This window comes from Coturnix japonica, chromosome 3, assembly GCF_001577835.2.
Source record: "Coturnix japonica isolate 7356 chromosome 3, Coturnix japonica 2.1, whole genome shotgun sequence".
NCBI classification, from domain to species: domain Eukaryota; kingdom Metazoa; phylum Chordata; class Aves; order Galliformes; family Phasianidae; genus Coturnix; species Coturnix japonica.
In genome coordinates this window covers 64,107,865-64,122,021 of record NC_029518.1, presented here as the reverse complement: position 1 = coordinate 64,122,021, position 14,157 = coordinate 64,107,865, and the positions used below count along the sequence as shown (strand labels likewise).

General features: G+C 46.0%; 1 protein-coding gene across 5 annotated transcripts in view; it reads left to right on the top strand.

Annotated features, from left to right (window-relative positions):
- The first annotated feature begins 2,030 nt into the window (after window positions 1-2,030).
- Window positions 2,031-14,157, top strand: part of GRIK2 (glutamate ionotropic receptor kainate type subunit 2) — a 341,691-nt gene continuing 329,564 nt past the window's right edge. For 2 of the 5 annotated variants that reach the window (XM_015858741.2, XM_032443244.1), the window contains exons 1-2: window positions 2,033-2,180; window positions 7,243-7,645. In XM_015858741.2, the coding sequence (XP_015714227.1) occupies window positions 7,531-7,645 (115 nt within the window). In that variant the 5' untranslated portion in view covers window positions 2,033-2,180; window positions 7,243-7,530. Of the gene's footprint in view, window positions 2,181-6,985; window positions 7,646-14,157 lie in introns of those variants that run through there. The other 3 variants (XM_032443245.1, XM_015858743.2, XM_015858742.2) reach the window with 3 other exon arrangements.

The window sequence follows — 14,157 nt, the reverse complement described above, 5'->3', positions numbered from 1 at the left end:
TAGAGTTCTTATGTATCTACAGTGATAAATGTTAATAACAGCGCTGCTGACACTGGGAATCTCCAGTCTGAGAGAGACCCAGGTTCTGTGGTAACTGCTGTAGGCTGTTTATCATTGACAGTCTCATGTCAGGACAGAACTGTTATCTAGGCAACAAGTGAAAAGATTCTGCATGAATGTAGTTTAGGTGAAATGATTACAGGAAGGTATTACACATCCTACCCACAGTATTAGACCTGAAATGCCTCATCCCTTCTCTTCTCCTGCCTTCGTTTCTCTCATCTCAGAAATATACTTTTGAGTCCCATATTCGTGTGTCTGCCTGGTCTGAGAACTAGGGATACTAACAGAGCAAAAGTGCTCCGTGACAAAAGGGGGATCGACCCCTAGCTTGCACAGAGTTGCTGCTTGAACAACTCTTGTTTGCCCATCAGATCTCACACGTTTCCCACCCTCCGCAGGTAGCGGAGATCCTGTAGCGGCTTCTGTAGTCATCCCCGTGATTCCTTTACCTCCTTCAGGTTCTCTCCGGCTCAGGTTTGTGGGGTCTCCCCTCTGGGTTGCCCGCCGGCCCCACAAGCAGCAACCCGCTCATTTCTGGCCACCTTCGCTCCCAGAGTGACATCGAGCTCTTCGCTTCGTCACCGCGTTTGTTTTTGACCAGAGTTATCTCTATTACGGCCTCAGGCAAATGAAGTGACTAATGAATTTTTTTGTCGGCCGCGGCAGCGCGCTGTTAGTAATTAAGGGCTGTGCTGCGGGGCCATTAAGCTGCAAGTCACAGAGGCCCGATCGCGGCGAGCCCGGCGCGGTCTGTGCCGCCTGCTCTCGCCTCGACAATGGGATCATTGACTATTTATTTACTCCGCACAACAACTCTGCTGTTTACTTAATTATAGGAGCTTCTCAGTCACCAACCCCCATCTCTCGAGCGCTTTTCGAGCCCCTCCGCCCTCTATAGCCGCGGTTCCCTGCTGGATGCTCGAGCAGATGAAGCAGGGCAAAAAGCCTGAGCATCCTCTGGAGGTGCGGTTGCGGGAACGGGCATTGGCCGTGAAGGAGAAGCGAGGGGACGGCAGATCGAACCTCGGGAAGGCAGTGGGGCGGGGATAGGCATAGGGGAATTCCTGCTGCGACCCAAGGCATATCTGAACCGGAAAACAAAATGGGAAGTAGAAAAGGGGAAATCGGAAGGACGCCTGTATAGCTGCGGGGGCGAGCGGGGCAGGGGGCGAGAGAACACTGGTAATCCTGTAGGGGGCTATGGAGGCTGCATTTTGCACTACGACTCGTTACCGACGCCCCCTTCCTGCCCACTTTCCCCCCTTCCGTCCCTCAGCGCTGTTACTAAGAAATGAATCGAGCGTGGAGGCCCCCGCTCTGCCTTCCCGACGCCGCGGGCTCTGTCTGGCTGCTATCTGCCCTCTCTCTCGACCCCACAGCCTTGCTGTCCCAGCTCCTTCCTTTCTGGACAAGGTTGGGTAAATTGCTGGAACTCTGTCCCTGCTAGTTCAAGGAGAAAGGAGGCTGGGGGGTGCAGGAGGGATTCACCGTGAGGATGATGTAGAGAAGAGGACGAGGGCACCCAGACATTTCTATCACCCCTGCGGCCACGGGGACAGGGAAGGGATTGCTGGGTGCTGTTGTGAGGGCGATGAATTCCGACCCCTCATGTCGCCTTCATACATGCAAAATGGAATTGGGAACCCCGCTCAGGAGCTTGGCTTTCCCGTGATCTGTCCGCCGAGCTCGGCCCTTGGAGCCGTGGAGAGGGAGCTGGGAGAGGTTCTACTCAGCCTCCCACCCGTGAAGCCCTGCCCGCTGCTGCTGCTGGCCTGGCAGTGCTCGGCTCTGCGGAGCCCGGAGCGGCGGCCGCGGAGGAAGCGGGTTTCTGCTCCTTTAAAGGGAGCTGTGCAGCGCTCCCAGAGGAAGGCGGGTCTCCTTCCCTCTTTTCCTCCCTCCCCCCCTCCCTCCTTCCCTCGCTCGCTCCTTCCCTCCTTTCCCTCCCCTTCCCCTCCCTCCTTCCCTCCCTCCCTCGCCCGCCGCTTGCTGCCGCCGTCAGTGGTGCCCGGCCGCCGGCTGCACCGCAGCCCGGGCATCCCCCGGCGTCCTGCCACCGCCCTTCCTCCCCCCCGCCTCCGCCTTCCTCTCCCTCCCCGCTTTCCCGCCCGCAGCTCAAGGTAGGACGATGTCCCGGGGTCTCCGGCTGCCCGGAGGGGCTGCATGCGAGTGAGGGGCAGCGGTGGGGTGGTGGTGGTGGCGGCGGGTGGGTCTCTGCGCTGCTGGGAGAGCTGCCCACCGCGCTGTTTCCCAGACAGGTGTCTCTGGGCAAAGCGGACACTGAGCTGACTGACACGGGCACCGCGAGGCTGGCCGGCTCTTGCCTCTGGGCTCTGAAGCCTTCCATTCTTCTCCCTCCGCTTTCTCCTCACCTTACTGTGGGAAGTGGGGCCAGCATCCAGGGTAGCGTACCTACCCGGTGCCCCCTGTCCAACTCCTTCAGCAGCCCTGAGCCGCCGGAATGAAGGTGGACGAACCCGGGGGTATCCCCCCCGACTGGGGAAGGAGAGATGAGAAACGAGCTCTAACTTCACTCAGTTGTGGGTGGACAACCCACAGACTGTTGGCTCTCCTTCCGTGAGGTCTCCTTCTGCCCCTGCCCCGGCGCCAACTGCGGGTGCAGCCATCCCACCTTTCGGCTGTCGGCAGACCTGGCGCTGGTTTCCGAACAAATTCAGCATTCTCTGGGCGAGCATCCATCGCTAACCCAGCCAGGGCGCTGACACTCTGTATGAAGCCAGAGACATTCCTGCCTACAGCGGCGGCACGACTAAGAAAGCTCTGTGCGCGCTGAAAAGGAATGGATACTTCATAATGACACCTCTCTTCACGTTTCCCTTAGAAACTTTTAGTGGAGTAGAGCGTGGAAAACGTTATACATCCTTCCTCTCCTCCCAAAATCTTTCACAGCTTCTGCAGCCACAAAGCAAACCGAAGGGGTGAAAGGCTGAACTGTAGATAGTGTCAGAAATGTTTGTTCTCACTGTTTAAAATCTGCTAGGAAAGTGCATTGCTGTGATACCCAAAAGTGCCTGAACAAGTTAATCAATTGCATACTCAGTTTGTTAATTAGAATGAACGTCTTTCTGCTAGCTGAAAATTAATTACCATCTTAAAATGTCATTAATTATCAGCGCAGCAGAAACTTGGTTGTAAATTTGGACTGAGCTAATAATAACACACAGAGGGGACCTATGGTTTTTATAGCTGGTGGGAGTGAAGTGCAAGTGGGCTGCGATGTGTTTTTCAATGCTACTATCAACAATCATTGGAATAACTCATCTAACGTTTAAAAAGGAAGGACTGTTATTACTGCACTGTCAGCAAAGCTGCAACACTCATGCCTGGAGATCTGGAGGGGCTGGTCAGGTGTTGCGGTAAACTATGGCACTCCATACACCATACTGCAACAGCAGGGGGGACTGTGGTGGTATGTGAATCTGAAGCACATGCAAAGATTTCTTGAAAAATAACTGAGAAAAAGCACTGGGAATCTTATGTTTTATACATACTAAATTTATATACATTGTTGTTGGAAGAGGACAATACTGTAGCTTAAGTGAATAAAAATAAAAATCTATCATCTGTTCTTAGAGACTGAGCTCTGACCTGAAAATGAAAGCCATTTCCTTTTAAAAGTGATATGGTAAAACTGTACATCCCAGTAGGTGGCAGCTAGCTGGAAGTGGATTAACTTTTATTATGATAACAGCACATGAAAATATGATCTGAAGGAAAAAAAGTGCCTGATGTAATAAGGTAATCAAAATCATATCTCTCCTTTCTGAATGAAGCATTAGACACATAAGATCACCATTTATACCTGACACATAGTTGAAGAATTTAGTAGGCTTTTATCACTCAGAAAAGATGTAAAGGCCTTAGATGATCTATTCTCCTTCCCCTCCTGTGGCTGAAATACTATTTTTCACACCACATTCACTTGGTCATTGTCCTTGTGTATTAAGAATATATTACTACCATTTCTACTATAGATGTCCAAAATGTAAAACAAATTAAAACATTTAACCAAGGAATTGTGGATTTCCCATTTGCTGATCACTGAAGCAAAGAGGACAGTTTCATAAAGACTTTAATCTGAGAAATACTGCACTGCACTGAGGTGACAAGCCCCCAAGAGACAAGACCAGTTTCTCCAGCTGAATATTTTATTAGGGATCTCCAACCTTTGAATTGTGTGTCTTACAAGGAAGGAAATATGAAAGTACTTAAGAGCACTTTCCTATGACTACGTTGAAATTATTCTGGAGGGTGAACAAAAGGATCTTTGTAAAGGTTACTCTTTCTTACTCCTCCCTCTACGAAGATGAAATGAAGCCAAAGTCCAGTTTACAGAAAAGGAGTCTAGAGTAGTGTATTCTGATGCTTCACTTAACTGCGTGGACTGTAAATTGTCTTCAGACCCCCAAATGCTCCTCAAATTCTAAACACATTATATCTTGCCGGATTTACTTTTTAATAAGGAAGTGATTTTCTTGAGAAGGCAGTTCTGGATTAACCACGATCTCCCTTCAAAGTGGGAGTTGTGATTTGAGAGAAAGGAGAGGGTGTTAATGCCGAACATTAGGCAACGTGTGATGGCAGATAAGGTGAGCAATACTCCTGAACCCATAAAATGTCATAAAGTAGCGAGCCAGCTAACATAAGAGAGGGTATAAGATGTGCTTCTAAAGAAGCCGATAACATATTTTAATTTCCTTTCCTTGTCGTGAAAGGATTGGAGGGAAAAAAGGCTCTCGTGCACCGGTAGGTCTCGCCGCGTAGGCGCCGCGGAGGGGCGCGGGTCGGGAGCGCTCTCCGCGGTGCTGAAAGTCACCGAGCCTGCCGAGCCGGGCGCTGTCCGTGGTCCTGGAGCTGCTCCCGTTGGCAGGTCAGAGCCACGAGTGAGGCCAAGGGTGTGATGGGGCTGCTGAGCATTTAATAACAAAAGCAATGAATAATAAGGTATTTTATGATTCTAGTTATTCTATAAACGCCTAGGTGATGTAGGACTTTTGTTGGGCTTGATTACAACTACTTTTTTTTTTTTTTTTTTTAATAAGATTCATCAAAGTGGACACTTTGTCCCAGGTCTGTCTTGTCAATTGTATTAAAGCTCTTAAGGAATCCTATGCATTCATAAATTCTTACCAAAACTAGTCTAAATTAAAGATTCACTTTGAGCAGGAAGCTATGTATGAGTGGTCAGAATTAAAAAAAAATGTCTAATGTCCTCTATTTCAGTAACATTTCAGGAAAGATAAGGAAGAAAATAAATGCTCACAGTGTTCAACTAAGATAAAAATGAAAAAGTAGAAGAGGAAAAAAATGGGATATAGCAAATACAAAAAAGAGCATCTCAGTCTGTGTATTTTTTCTCGGAGATATTCTAAGTGTGAACTGAAGGAGTCGCTAGATATCCTTGCTTTTAACACTAGGTGTTCTTTTTAAAGTGCTCCAGTAGTCAAACCGTCTGATTGAATTCCCTGCTAGACTGCAGAACTAGCCATTCATGATACTTATTTTTGACACTGCAGTTATGCCTCCATCTTAAAGAAAAAAAAATCAATGATGTTTAATAATCCCTTCACAGAACGTGCATTTATTTTCATCAGCATTTCACAGTGTTTTAAGTAAAAGCATGCTGAGGAAACCAAAAGCCATAATGACAAGAAAGTTACTGTGAATTGCTGACACTCCCAGGGATACAAAACATCAACATTACAAGTAATAATTTAAATGCTACTGTTACTTATTTACATGTCCACGATACAGAGGCATCATTTAAAAACAAACTGGAACTTACCTTTGCCATGTTATTCTTCTGATAGATATATCAGACTATTCTAATTTGCTTGGCATCATCAGTATCTAATTCTGTAGAGTCACATTTATTCTGTGTTCATCTGTATGTATGCGTGGGGGAAGTCTCTCAGTGATATTTTCTCTGGTAATAAAAGTCATGGAGGGATACAAAAGAGACAAAAGATATCTACATGCAGAATATAGAATAAAATGAGTTCATTTTCCTGGTGGGGTATCTAGGAGTTGTCTTTTAATATTTTTAATAATGCTTAAGTATACTCAGCAAAAGCTTATCTCAGACTGCAAAGACTGACAGTCCTAGTTTAACCTATTTTCATGGTTACAAGCACACAACTAATTGTATTCCAGAGGAAAGTCTCAACTATTCTAGAGAGTGAGTTCTTTTGAACATCTGGCTATGAGACACAAGTCCGTGGCTGCAGTTGCAGATATAAACTCGGTACACCTCTATCAGTGCTATTGTTCCCATTGAGAACGGCAAACTGACAAGCAACACACACCATTCAGTACAAGGAGGAACAGCAATACTGTGAAAAGAATGCTGTGCCTGAAAAAAGAGTGACAAAATAGAATGCAAAATAGAAATCCACAAGTTACTGTTTAGAGCAAAACTGAAATACAAGACTCTGCATTCAACAAAGCAGTTCTAGTGCTGCCAGTTCCTGTTTACCTTGCAAAAGCAGTCTGGTACTGTGTAACCACTGGATCCGAGGCAAGTTCCGAAGGACGTGCAGCAGGCAAACTATCATATTTTCTCCTTTTCAAGCATTAATGCGAGTAGAAGTCAGTAAACGTAAATATCATGATCTTTTTTTAGCCTTAACGTTACTTTGACAACATGCATGATTTTATCTTCAGCATTCTCTTTCTCAGCTCTAAAGATAAGTAATTTCGAGCCATCCAGTCAGCTATTAAAATGCGTGAATTGATTTTTATGAAACAGAATTCCTTCTGTCCTATAGCCCTTTCTTCCACCCCCGCCCCCGGCACAGACACTTATAGCTATTGTTCAGAACAACTGAAAGACTAATAACAATTAGAAAGCTGTAAATAAAACCGAGCTGTTTTTTTTTTTTTTTTTTTCCTCCGACAACGCTAGGCGATCAGATCTGTTGCATAATAGAAATCAGGAAGGCTGTCTGGCAGGCAGCCTTAAGAAGAGAGGAGCTATCTCAATTTCTCTCACTTAATCTTGGCTTCGCGTCAGGAGCTGTGCAGCAGTGCAGTAGAATGGGAGCACGGCAAAAGCTTCGCCAGTGAAACGGCTGGTGCTCATTGACTCTCGCTATGTGGCGATACCTCAGCGATTTCTCGAGCTGGATTACCTATTGATTTTCCTCCTTTCTTGCCTCCCAGGTTTACTCGGCTGGACGTCGTGTGTGTTTGGATTTCTCAAGGATTCTCCCCCGACTAACATGGATGTCCCACCATTCCTTGCAGTTGAAGGTTGTTCCTTGGCGCAGTGAATGAAGATCATACAGGGATTGCTAATGGGTCTGGGAAGCGTAGACTCTCTCCTCTCTGTGACCATGCCGTGATCGTGTCTGAGGGCCATCAGTTTACTTATCCTCATTCTCACCTTACCGAGAAACCTGACGGCTTAGAAGGGGGAAGTAAGGCTGCGCGTGTGTGCATAGAAACATCATGAAGATTATTTCCCCTATTCTAACTAATCCAGTCTTCAGATGCACCATTAGACTCCTTCTTTGCTTACTGTGGATTGGATATTCTCAAGGAACCACACATGTATTAAGATTTGGTAAGATTTCTCGACACTTTTTCATTGTGCGTTTCAGCCCTAATGCGATTTACGTAGGACTGACTCCTAAGGGGGTGTTGGGGGACAGCTGGGACGTGCTATCGGAGTCGGGCACTGAAGTCTCTGTGTATTTTGCATCCGGAGGCATGAATTGCTGTGTGTTTTTTCTGACGCTGCAGCTCATTGTAGCCGTAGTAACGGCACGACTATGATAATTATAATAACAATAGAGAGAAAAATGACTGGCAAACGCTTATGCCTTAAGGGGCTGCGGAGCTCGCGTGGCTCCCTCGTAATGTACCTTATTTTGTTTCCATAGTAGTGGAAATCAGAGTGCTTCATCAGTTAAAACCTGTCAAGTAGTTGTTAAGTTTCGGCCGCCCGCCCGCCTCTGATCCATCTGAGCGGATGTCGCACGGGCGCGACGCTGTCATCCGTCAGCTCGGAGCTGGGCTCCCACTCGCTTGCCTCTTCTCTGGCGTTTAGGGTTAGAGATGGTTTTTGCCTTGTTCCACGCTTGCGAAAGAATCATTGCGTTATGCTACAAAAATAAGGCTGTTCAACGTCAGAAAAGTTGCATGAGTTCCAACACCTCCCCCCTCAACAAAAAGAGAGAACAATGATCATAGATCAGAATGAGATTTCAAATAAAGCAGAAAGTTTAAAGACTATCCCGTCTGGACCATGAAAGTAACCTCAGCAGCACTGACTTTGCGTGCTTTTGTGTATATGTGCATAAGAAAACAAGCAAGGGAGACGTTCTGGCCACCATGCCTGCTCTGTCAAAGTTTTGCAGTAGGCAGGAACAGGACGAAAGGGAAAGTGAACCTCATTGCCGAGCCGAGGTGTGCGGGACGGGAGGGTTGTGGTCGCGGCAGTGGGCGAACCACGGAGGCAGTGGAGGATGGCGCAGCCCGAAAGTTTCACCCCCGGGCAGGCGGCAGCCTGGGTGCTTCTCACCCTCGCACCGACCGTTGGGAGCTGCCAGCAGACTCTGCAACTCTTTCCGTGGGGCTCTGAAAGTTTCTCGTCTTCTTCCGGGGGTAGTGTCTTGGTGTGTTTCTAATTCTGTTTAAATTCCCCTACGCACTCACTTTTATTTGGAGGGGAAGGTTAGTAATGATTAAAAAGTCACCAGCCTGCTACTGATCTCGTGTGCTGAATTCGTAGTAGCTCTTATTTTCTGCTTCCATCTGGTCTAAAGGTGGTGCTTAAGGCACGTTGCTCTTAGCAACCGTCTTGAGGAATGCTTGTTTCTTTGGACATGGCTAAGCGAGTCCGTATGTCATTGCCAGGTTGATTTTGCATTCAGTCTGCTCCATAATCATGGCTGTGAAATTAGCACTGGGGCTGTGTGATGTGGCACAGTCCAGTTTGGGTGAACCGGGATTTGTAACTGGTGCCGAGGGTTGGACCTTTGAATTACTTTCAAGCATAGCTGTGTGTGTAAACAATCATCTTCCTGGCCATATTATCACCAAGAGGTGAGCTTTCCTCCTTTAGCTTAGCATCCTCTCTGAACTGGTAATCCAGACTACCTACAGAGCTACCCTGCTGAACAGCGTTTGGGAAAGACTTGAACAATAAGGAATCCTGAGACTGGAGGTGATACAGTGGGACTCTGCCACCCAGAGCAACCATGGTCCCGCATGCACTTATTTTTTTCGGCTAACGTCTGTTCCACACTGCTGTTGGGTCACACATTTGGGCAATAGGGTACTCACTCCATTGTAGCAGTGATGACTGAGTCTGCTTCTAGAGCACAGAATGATTTTCCTGGTCTTTAAATTGTCACCAGCCCAACTGTAAGGCTTTGAAGCAGGGAGTGGTTGTTTAGCTAATCTTAGTATGAAAAATCCTAGATGTAAAAGAGCTGGAGGAAGAATTCCCCCTTGCTCAGGTGGGCCTGTTGCATGTTGCCTCTGTAAAGAGTCTGGACTGAGCCTGGTCCAGGTGTGCAGTGACTATGTGACCGTGAAAGATGTCCAGCTCCTTCTCCAGGGGTGACAGCTCTGTGCAGGGCATGATGGGGAGGAGGGAAGTCCTTTGTTTCTTGAGAGGAAAATTTCTCTCTGTCCCCTTCTCCTCCGAGCGTCCTTGAGAACAAGGGCTGGGATACCCATTTCTGGCCACGGACTACTCCCTGAGCAGCGAGAGCTGAGGAGTTCCCTGCAGAAGGCAGCCTGCCAGCCCCCTCTCTTCTTCCTCAGCCAGCAGTGCTATGGCAACAGGGGAGATCTTGGAGCCTGCCAAAGCCCCAGCCCACTCATTCCTCCTGTGCAAATTAACCACCATGGATTCGCATTGTCCTTCCCACGGCTTCTGTCATTGTTGGGACTAGCCAGCATGTCCTTTCTCTCTCTCAAGCTATCTTTTTGCAACCACACAGGGAGCTGGAGCCACCTGGATTGGCTGTTGAAGAGGCAGAGGTTTGCTTCTGCCTGTGTTTCATGAAGCAGGCACAGGGAGAGGCCATGCGATGTCTCTGTTCGCACCCAGCCCACTGCCTTCTGCTGCAGGAGTGGGGCAGCCAGGTGTGCAGGCATTGCACCAGCCTCACCGAAGTGAGGCTCTGCTTCATGCGGCATGTGTATATAGCTTCCCTCTGCTGCTCCTGAATGGCTTCCCACAGGCAAGCCCTGGAAAAGCATAAGGCTTGTGCCCACCATAGCCAAAGGTTTCTGATGGGAGCTAAAACAATTGCTCAGTTAAACTTAAACCTGAGCCACTGCTATGGGTATCAGGCCAGGTCCCAAGCTGGTGAAGGAGAAGAGCAACTGCCTGGTATTTGTCTCTCCTCTGCTGAGTGTGATGGAAACTTTTTCCTTATTACTTGGCGCCGTTACAAAAGCCCGAATCTGTGACCGTCGGCAGACCCACTCCATTATCGGGGACCACTTTTCACAGTTCTCTGATCCCGCGCCTCTTTGCTATGGCGAAACAGACCCAGGGCAGCAGCTCCCACGAAACACCAAGTAACGGAACTGAGCCGAGCCGGGCCGAGTTGCTCCCGAGCCCCATTGTCGCCGGGTCCCGCAAGCCCCCTCGCTTCTGTCTTTCCCCCCTCGGGGCACGCCGGCAGTTGTACGGCTGAATGAGCGAGCCATTACGAGCTGTTAACTACCAGTAACTCTCCACCTGAGTTCACACAAACCTATTTCTTCTCGCCCAAGGCAGTAAGAGGCCGGGCTTCTTAAAACCCCCCTCTTTTCTTCCCTGTTCCTATGAGGTGCTCTTTGAACTCCACAGTACTCGAAAACTCTCGTCTTTATTTAAATTGCCCCTTTCGGGCCTTGTCTCTGTTACCGAGAGTAATGCGGAACAGAATCCTGCTCGTCTTTCCCACTGCAAAGGTTGGTGAGTGGGATGTGAAAGCGGTTTGGCCCTAATTCCCTCTCAAGTTACTCGGGTGAAAATGTGTGAAAGATCGAGGATCCTCCCCAGGGAGCTCACAGACCCGATAAGACTTTACCCACTTTGTGGAGGATGTAAAGAAGATTAAAGGTCCATGGTCTAACCTCTCTTCTAGTTTGGTGTTGCGGTTGTCTGCAGTGAATGCTGGCTTCAGGCAGATGGGAAAGGGGCGTGGGTGTTGTGGGATGGAATGCATCTTGAAAAAGAAGGGTGTGCGTATGTGTCTGAGGGGGGGGGGGGGGGGGGGGGGGGGGGGGGGGGGGGGGGGAGAAGGACTGGACAGGACAGGACAGGAGACAGAGTTTAAAAGCAAAAGAAAGCTAAGACGAAAGAGGTGGATTAGTTTTCAATGAAAGATGGTTTTGTACTCTTCCAGTAATAATTTCCCACCTTTTACTTCCTTCCTTTTCTTCCTTTTCTTCCTTTTCTTCCTTTTCTTCCTTTTCTTCCTTTTCTTCCTTTTCTTCCTTTTCTTCCTTTTCTTCCTTTTCTTCCTTAAGAAAAAACAAAACCAACACATCAAACCATTGCAAAACCTAGCACATCCCCCATGTCCTTCGTAAAGCAAAACAATAAGAGCAGTTGCAAAATAGAGCTGTGTATGGTCAATAGTGTAATCTGTGGGTCTGAAAAGAAAAAATGGAACAACTCGGCTCCACTGCGGGATCTTAGGAGAATTACTTTGCACTAGAGAATTCTCTTGTGAGAGTGCGGCACAGGTTTCATCTGCCGTACTACTTAACTGAGCCCTCTCCTCAAAAGGGTTGATCTTATCCACACAGGAATGTTTTTTCAACGGGGCTCGGCAAAACCAGCCGGGAGGCTGCACCATTGCCTTCACTGCCTGTGCAGTTGTCAGTGCAGTGACCCATACGTTTCTGAGATTTAAGTGACCATTCTTATCAGATGGCTGTTAGACACAGCAAAGACATGGAAGAGCAGGGAGGGTCAGCTTTGTGCAAAAGGCTGTGAGACCAGAGCTCAAATGAGAAATGCCTGCTGAGTAAGGTAGAGTTTTACTAGAACCGTCTTTCTTTCATATTTTACACTCGCACTTTTCTAATGGAAGGGCATAAGCTTTCTGCATGAATTTAAATGGTCAAACATACAGAGCTGGCTTTGATCAGGAAGTACTTTGCCTTCAGATCGAGAATGCGATCAAAATCTTCAAAGCAAACACTTGTAGTAGCCCTCAGATGTCCATGGGTTGGTAATTCCAGTATATACAGCCAATGAAAATTTTACTGCCAAGGACAAGAAGCTTTAAATAAGCGTTAACATCCACATGGAGAGGAGTTCAAAATCAGTCGTACAAACAGCAGCAGAAATCTTTGAAAGAGGAATAAGGTTAAGAGCCTCGGGAAGGCAGCAAGAAGGTGAGAAGCATTGTTATTGACTGCTCTAGATTAAACGGCACAGAGGAAGATTTCAATTTGATAACGTCACAGCCCTTCCTGTTTTTCTTTGCTACTTCTGCTGACAATTTGGTAAGGTAATTAAACTGGCTGATTGAAGTCACAGTGGTCATGGAGCGATAAAGACCATTTGGATTTAATGGAATTTAGAAACAACAGTGCACTGCACACAACTCTTACAGAACGAGAATTTTAATGACTCATTCAGGGCGCTGACTACATGGAACGTCCCGGACGAGTTTAATTGAAAGGGCAAAGCAGATTAGCTGTATACAGTCTTTATTGCACTAGATAGGGGAATTAGAGTTATCCCTTTAAAAGACTCATTATTGCATTATCAAGATTTAATGTAGGTTAAGAAAGCTTTCATCCATGTGGGCTGTCTGGAATATCCCCAGATCCTTTCAACTGGTGTTTGGAACACCAACTGCTTTGTAAAAGGATTTTCACACAATTGTCTGATAGATTAGGTGGTGAGACGTATAACTCACTTCATTCTGACTGCTACCTGGCTTTTGAAGTGATGCAAAGTTCAAGTAATACATTCCATTTGAATGTGGTCGACGAAGGGAATGGTATCTGTCCCTGGAGATAAGAAACCAGAGAAAAAGAGATTTGCCAGCATTTTCTGGACTCAAATATTAAATCATTTTATTTATTTATTTTCTACAATGGAAAATCCACTTGCTTTAGAAAAAAAAATTAAACCAAATATTTTCTAGTTGTTATAAAATAATTGCAAATCTTTGACCTTAATTTATTTGCTTAAAAAAAAAAAGAAGTGAAAAATTTTTTTACTTCAAAATTTGAAGTAACTAAGACTAGAGAAGGTCACCTCGTTAATGATCTTCAAGTCAGTTATTAAGTTTTCTCTTTGATCTTTCGAGGAATAAAGGTATGAGGAGTTAGACGTTCCGTTTAATTACAAAGGGCTTATTCGAAAAAAAAATGTTAGGCAGTAATGTATGTTGGAAGATTAGATTAAACAATATGATAACATAGAATCATTGTGCAGTCACATCTCAATTGAAATATGGAGGAACAAAGGTCACTATCATATTAATACTTACAATTTTGTGCTTTTTTTGGCTTCTTTATTCTTCAGTAATAACAGTCTTAGGTTTATATAGTGCCTTCAATTTAAACAGCTAAAGCTTTTAGTAACACAAAGAAAACAGAACAAACATTTAATGATCATTATTTCAATTACTGGAGCTCAGCCAGCTCTGGATAAACTAGGCAGTATTGTAATACTATGTGAAACACAAAACAGAAGTTCAAAAGTGTATACTTAATTTCATTAAAAGGTAAGTCTCAATTAGAACCACAAACCATTTTTTTTTTTGTGGAATAAAAAAATTAGAGTTGACCCGTAGATGTGATGCTGACCCACAGATGTGGTGCTTAAGACTGCTCTTTTTACATCTGCTGTAAATATCATCAAGTGATTTGTATCAGCCTGGATTTAGACTTCCTTAAGTTATTATTGAATAATGTTTCTAAAGTGCTATTGAGATAGAATAGGATCTCATATAGGATCATATTTGGTAGTTATGCTTATCTAACTTTCAAACAAAATAAGTATTCTTAGGTTATATTCTTCTGAAGTGTTTCCACTTCTAGGTCTTTATGATTGGGCTAAAGGAGAATGCTGTTACTAATGTGACTACTGGGATAGTTTGA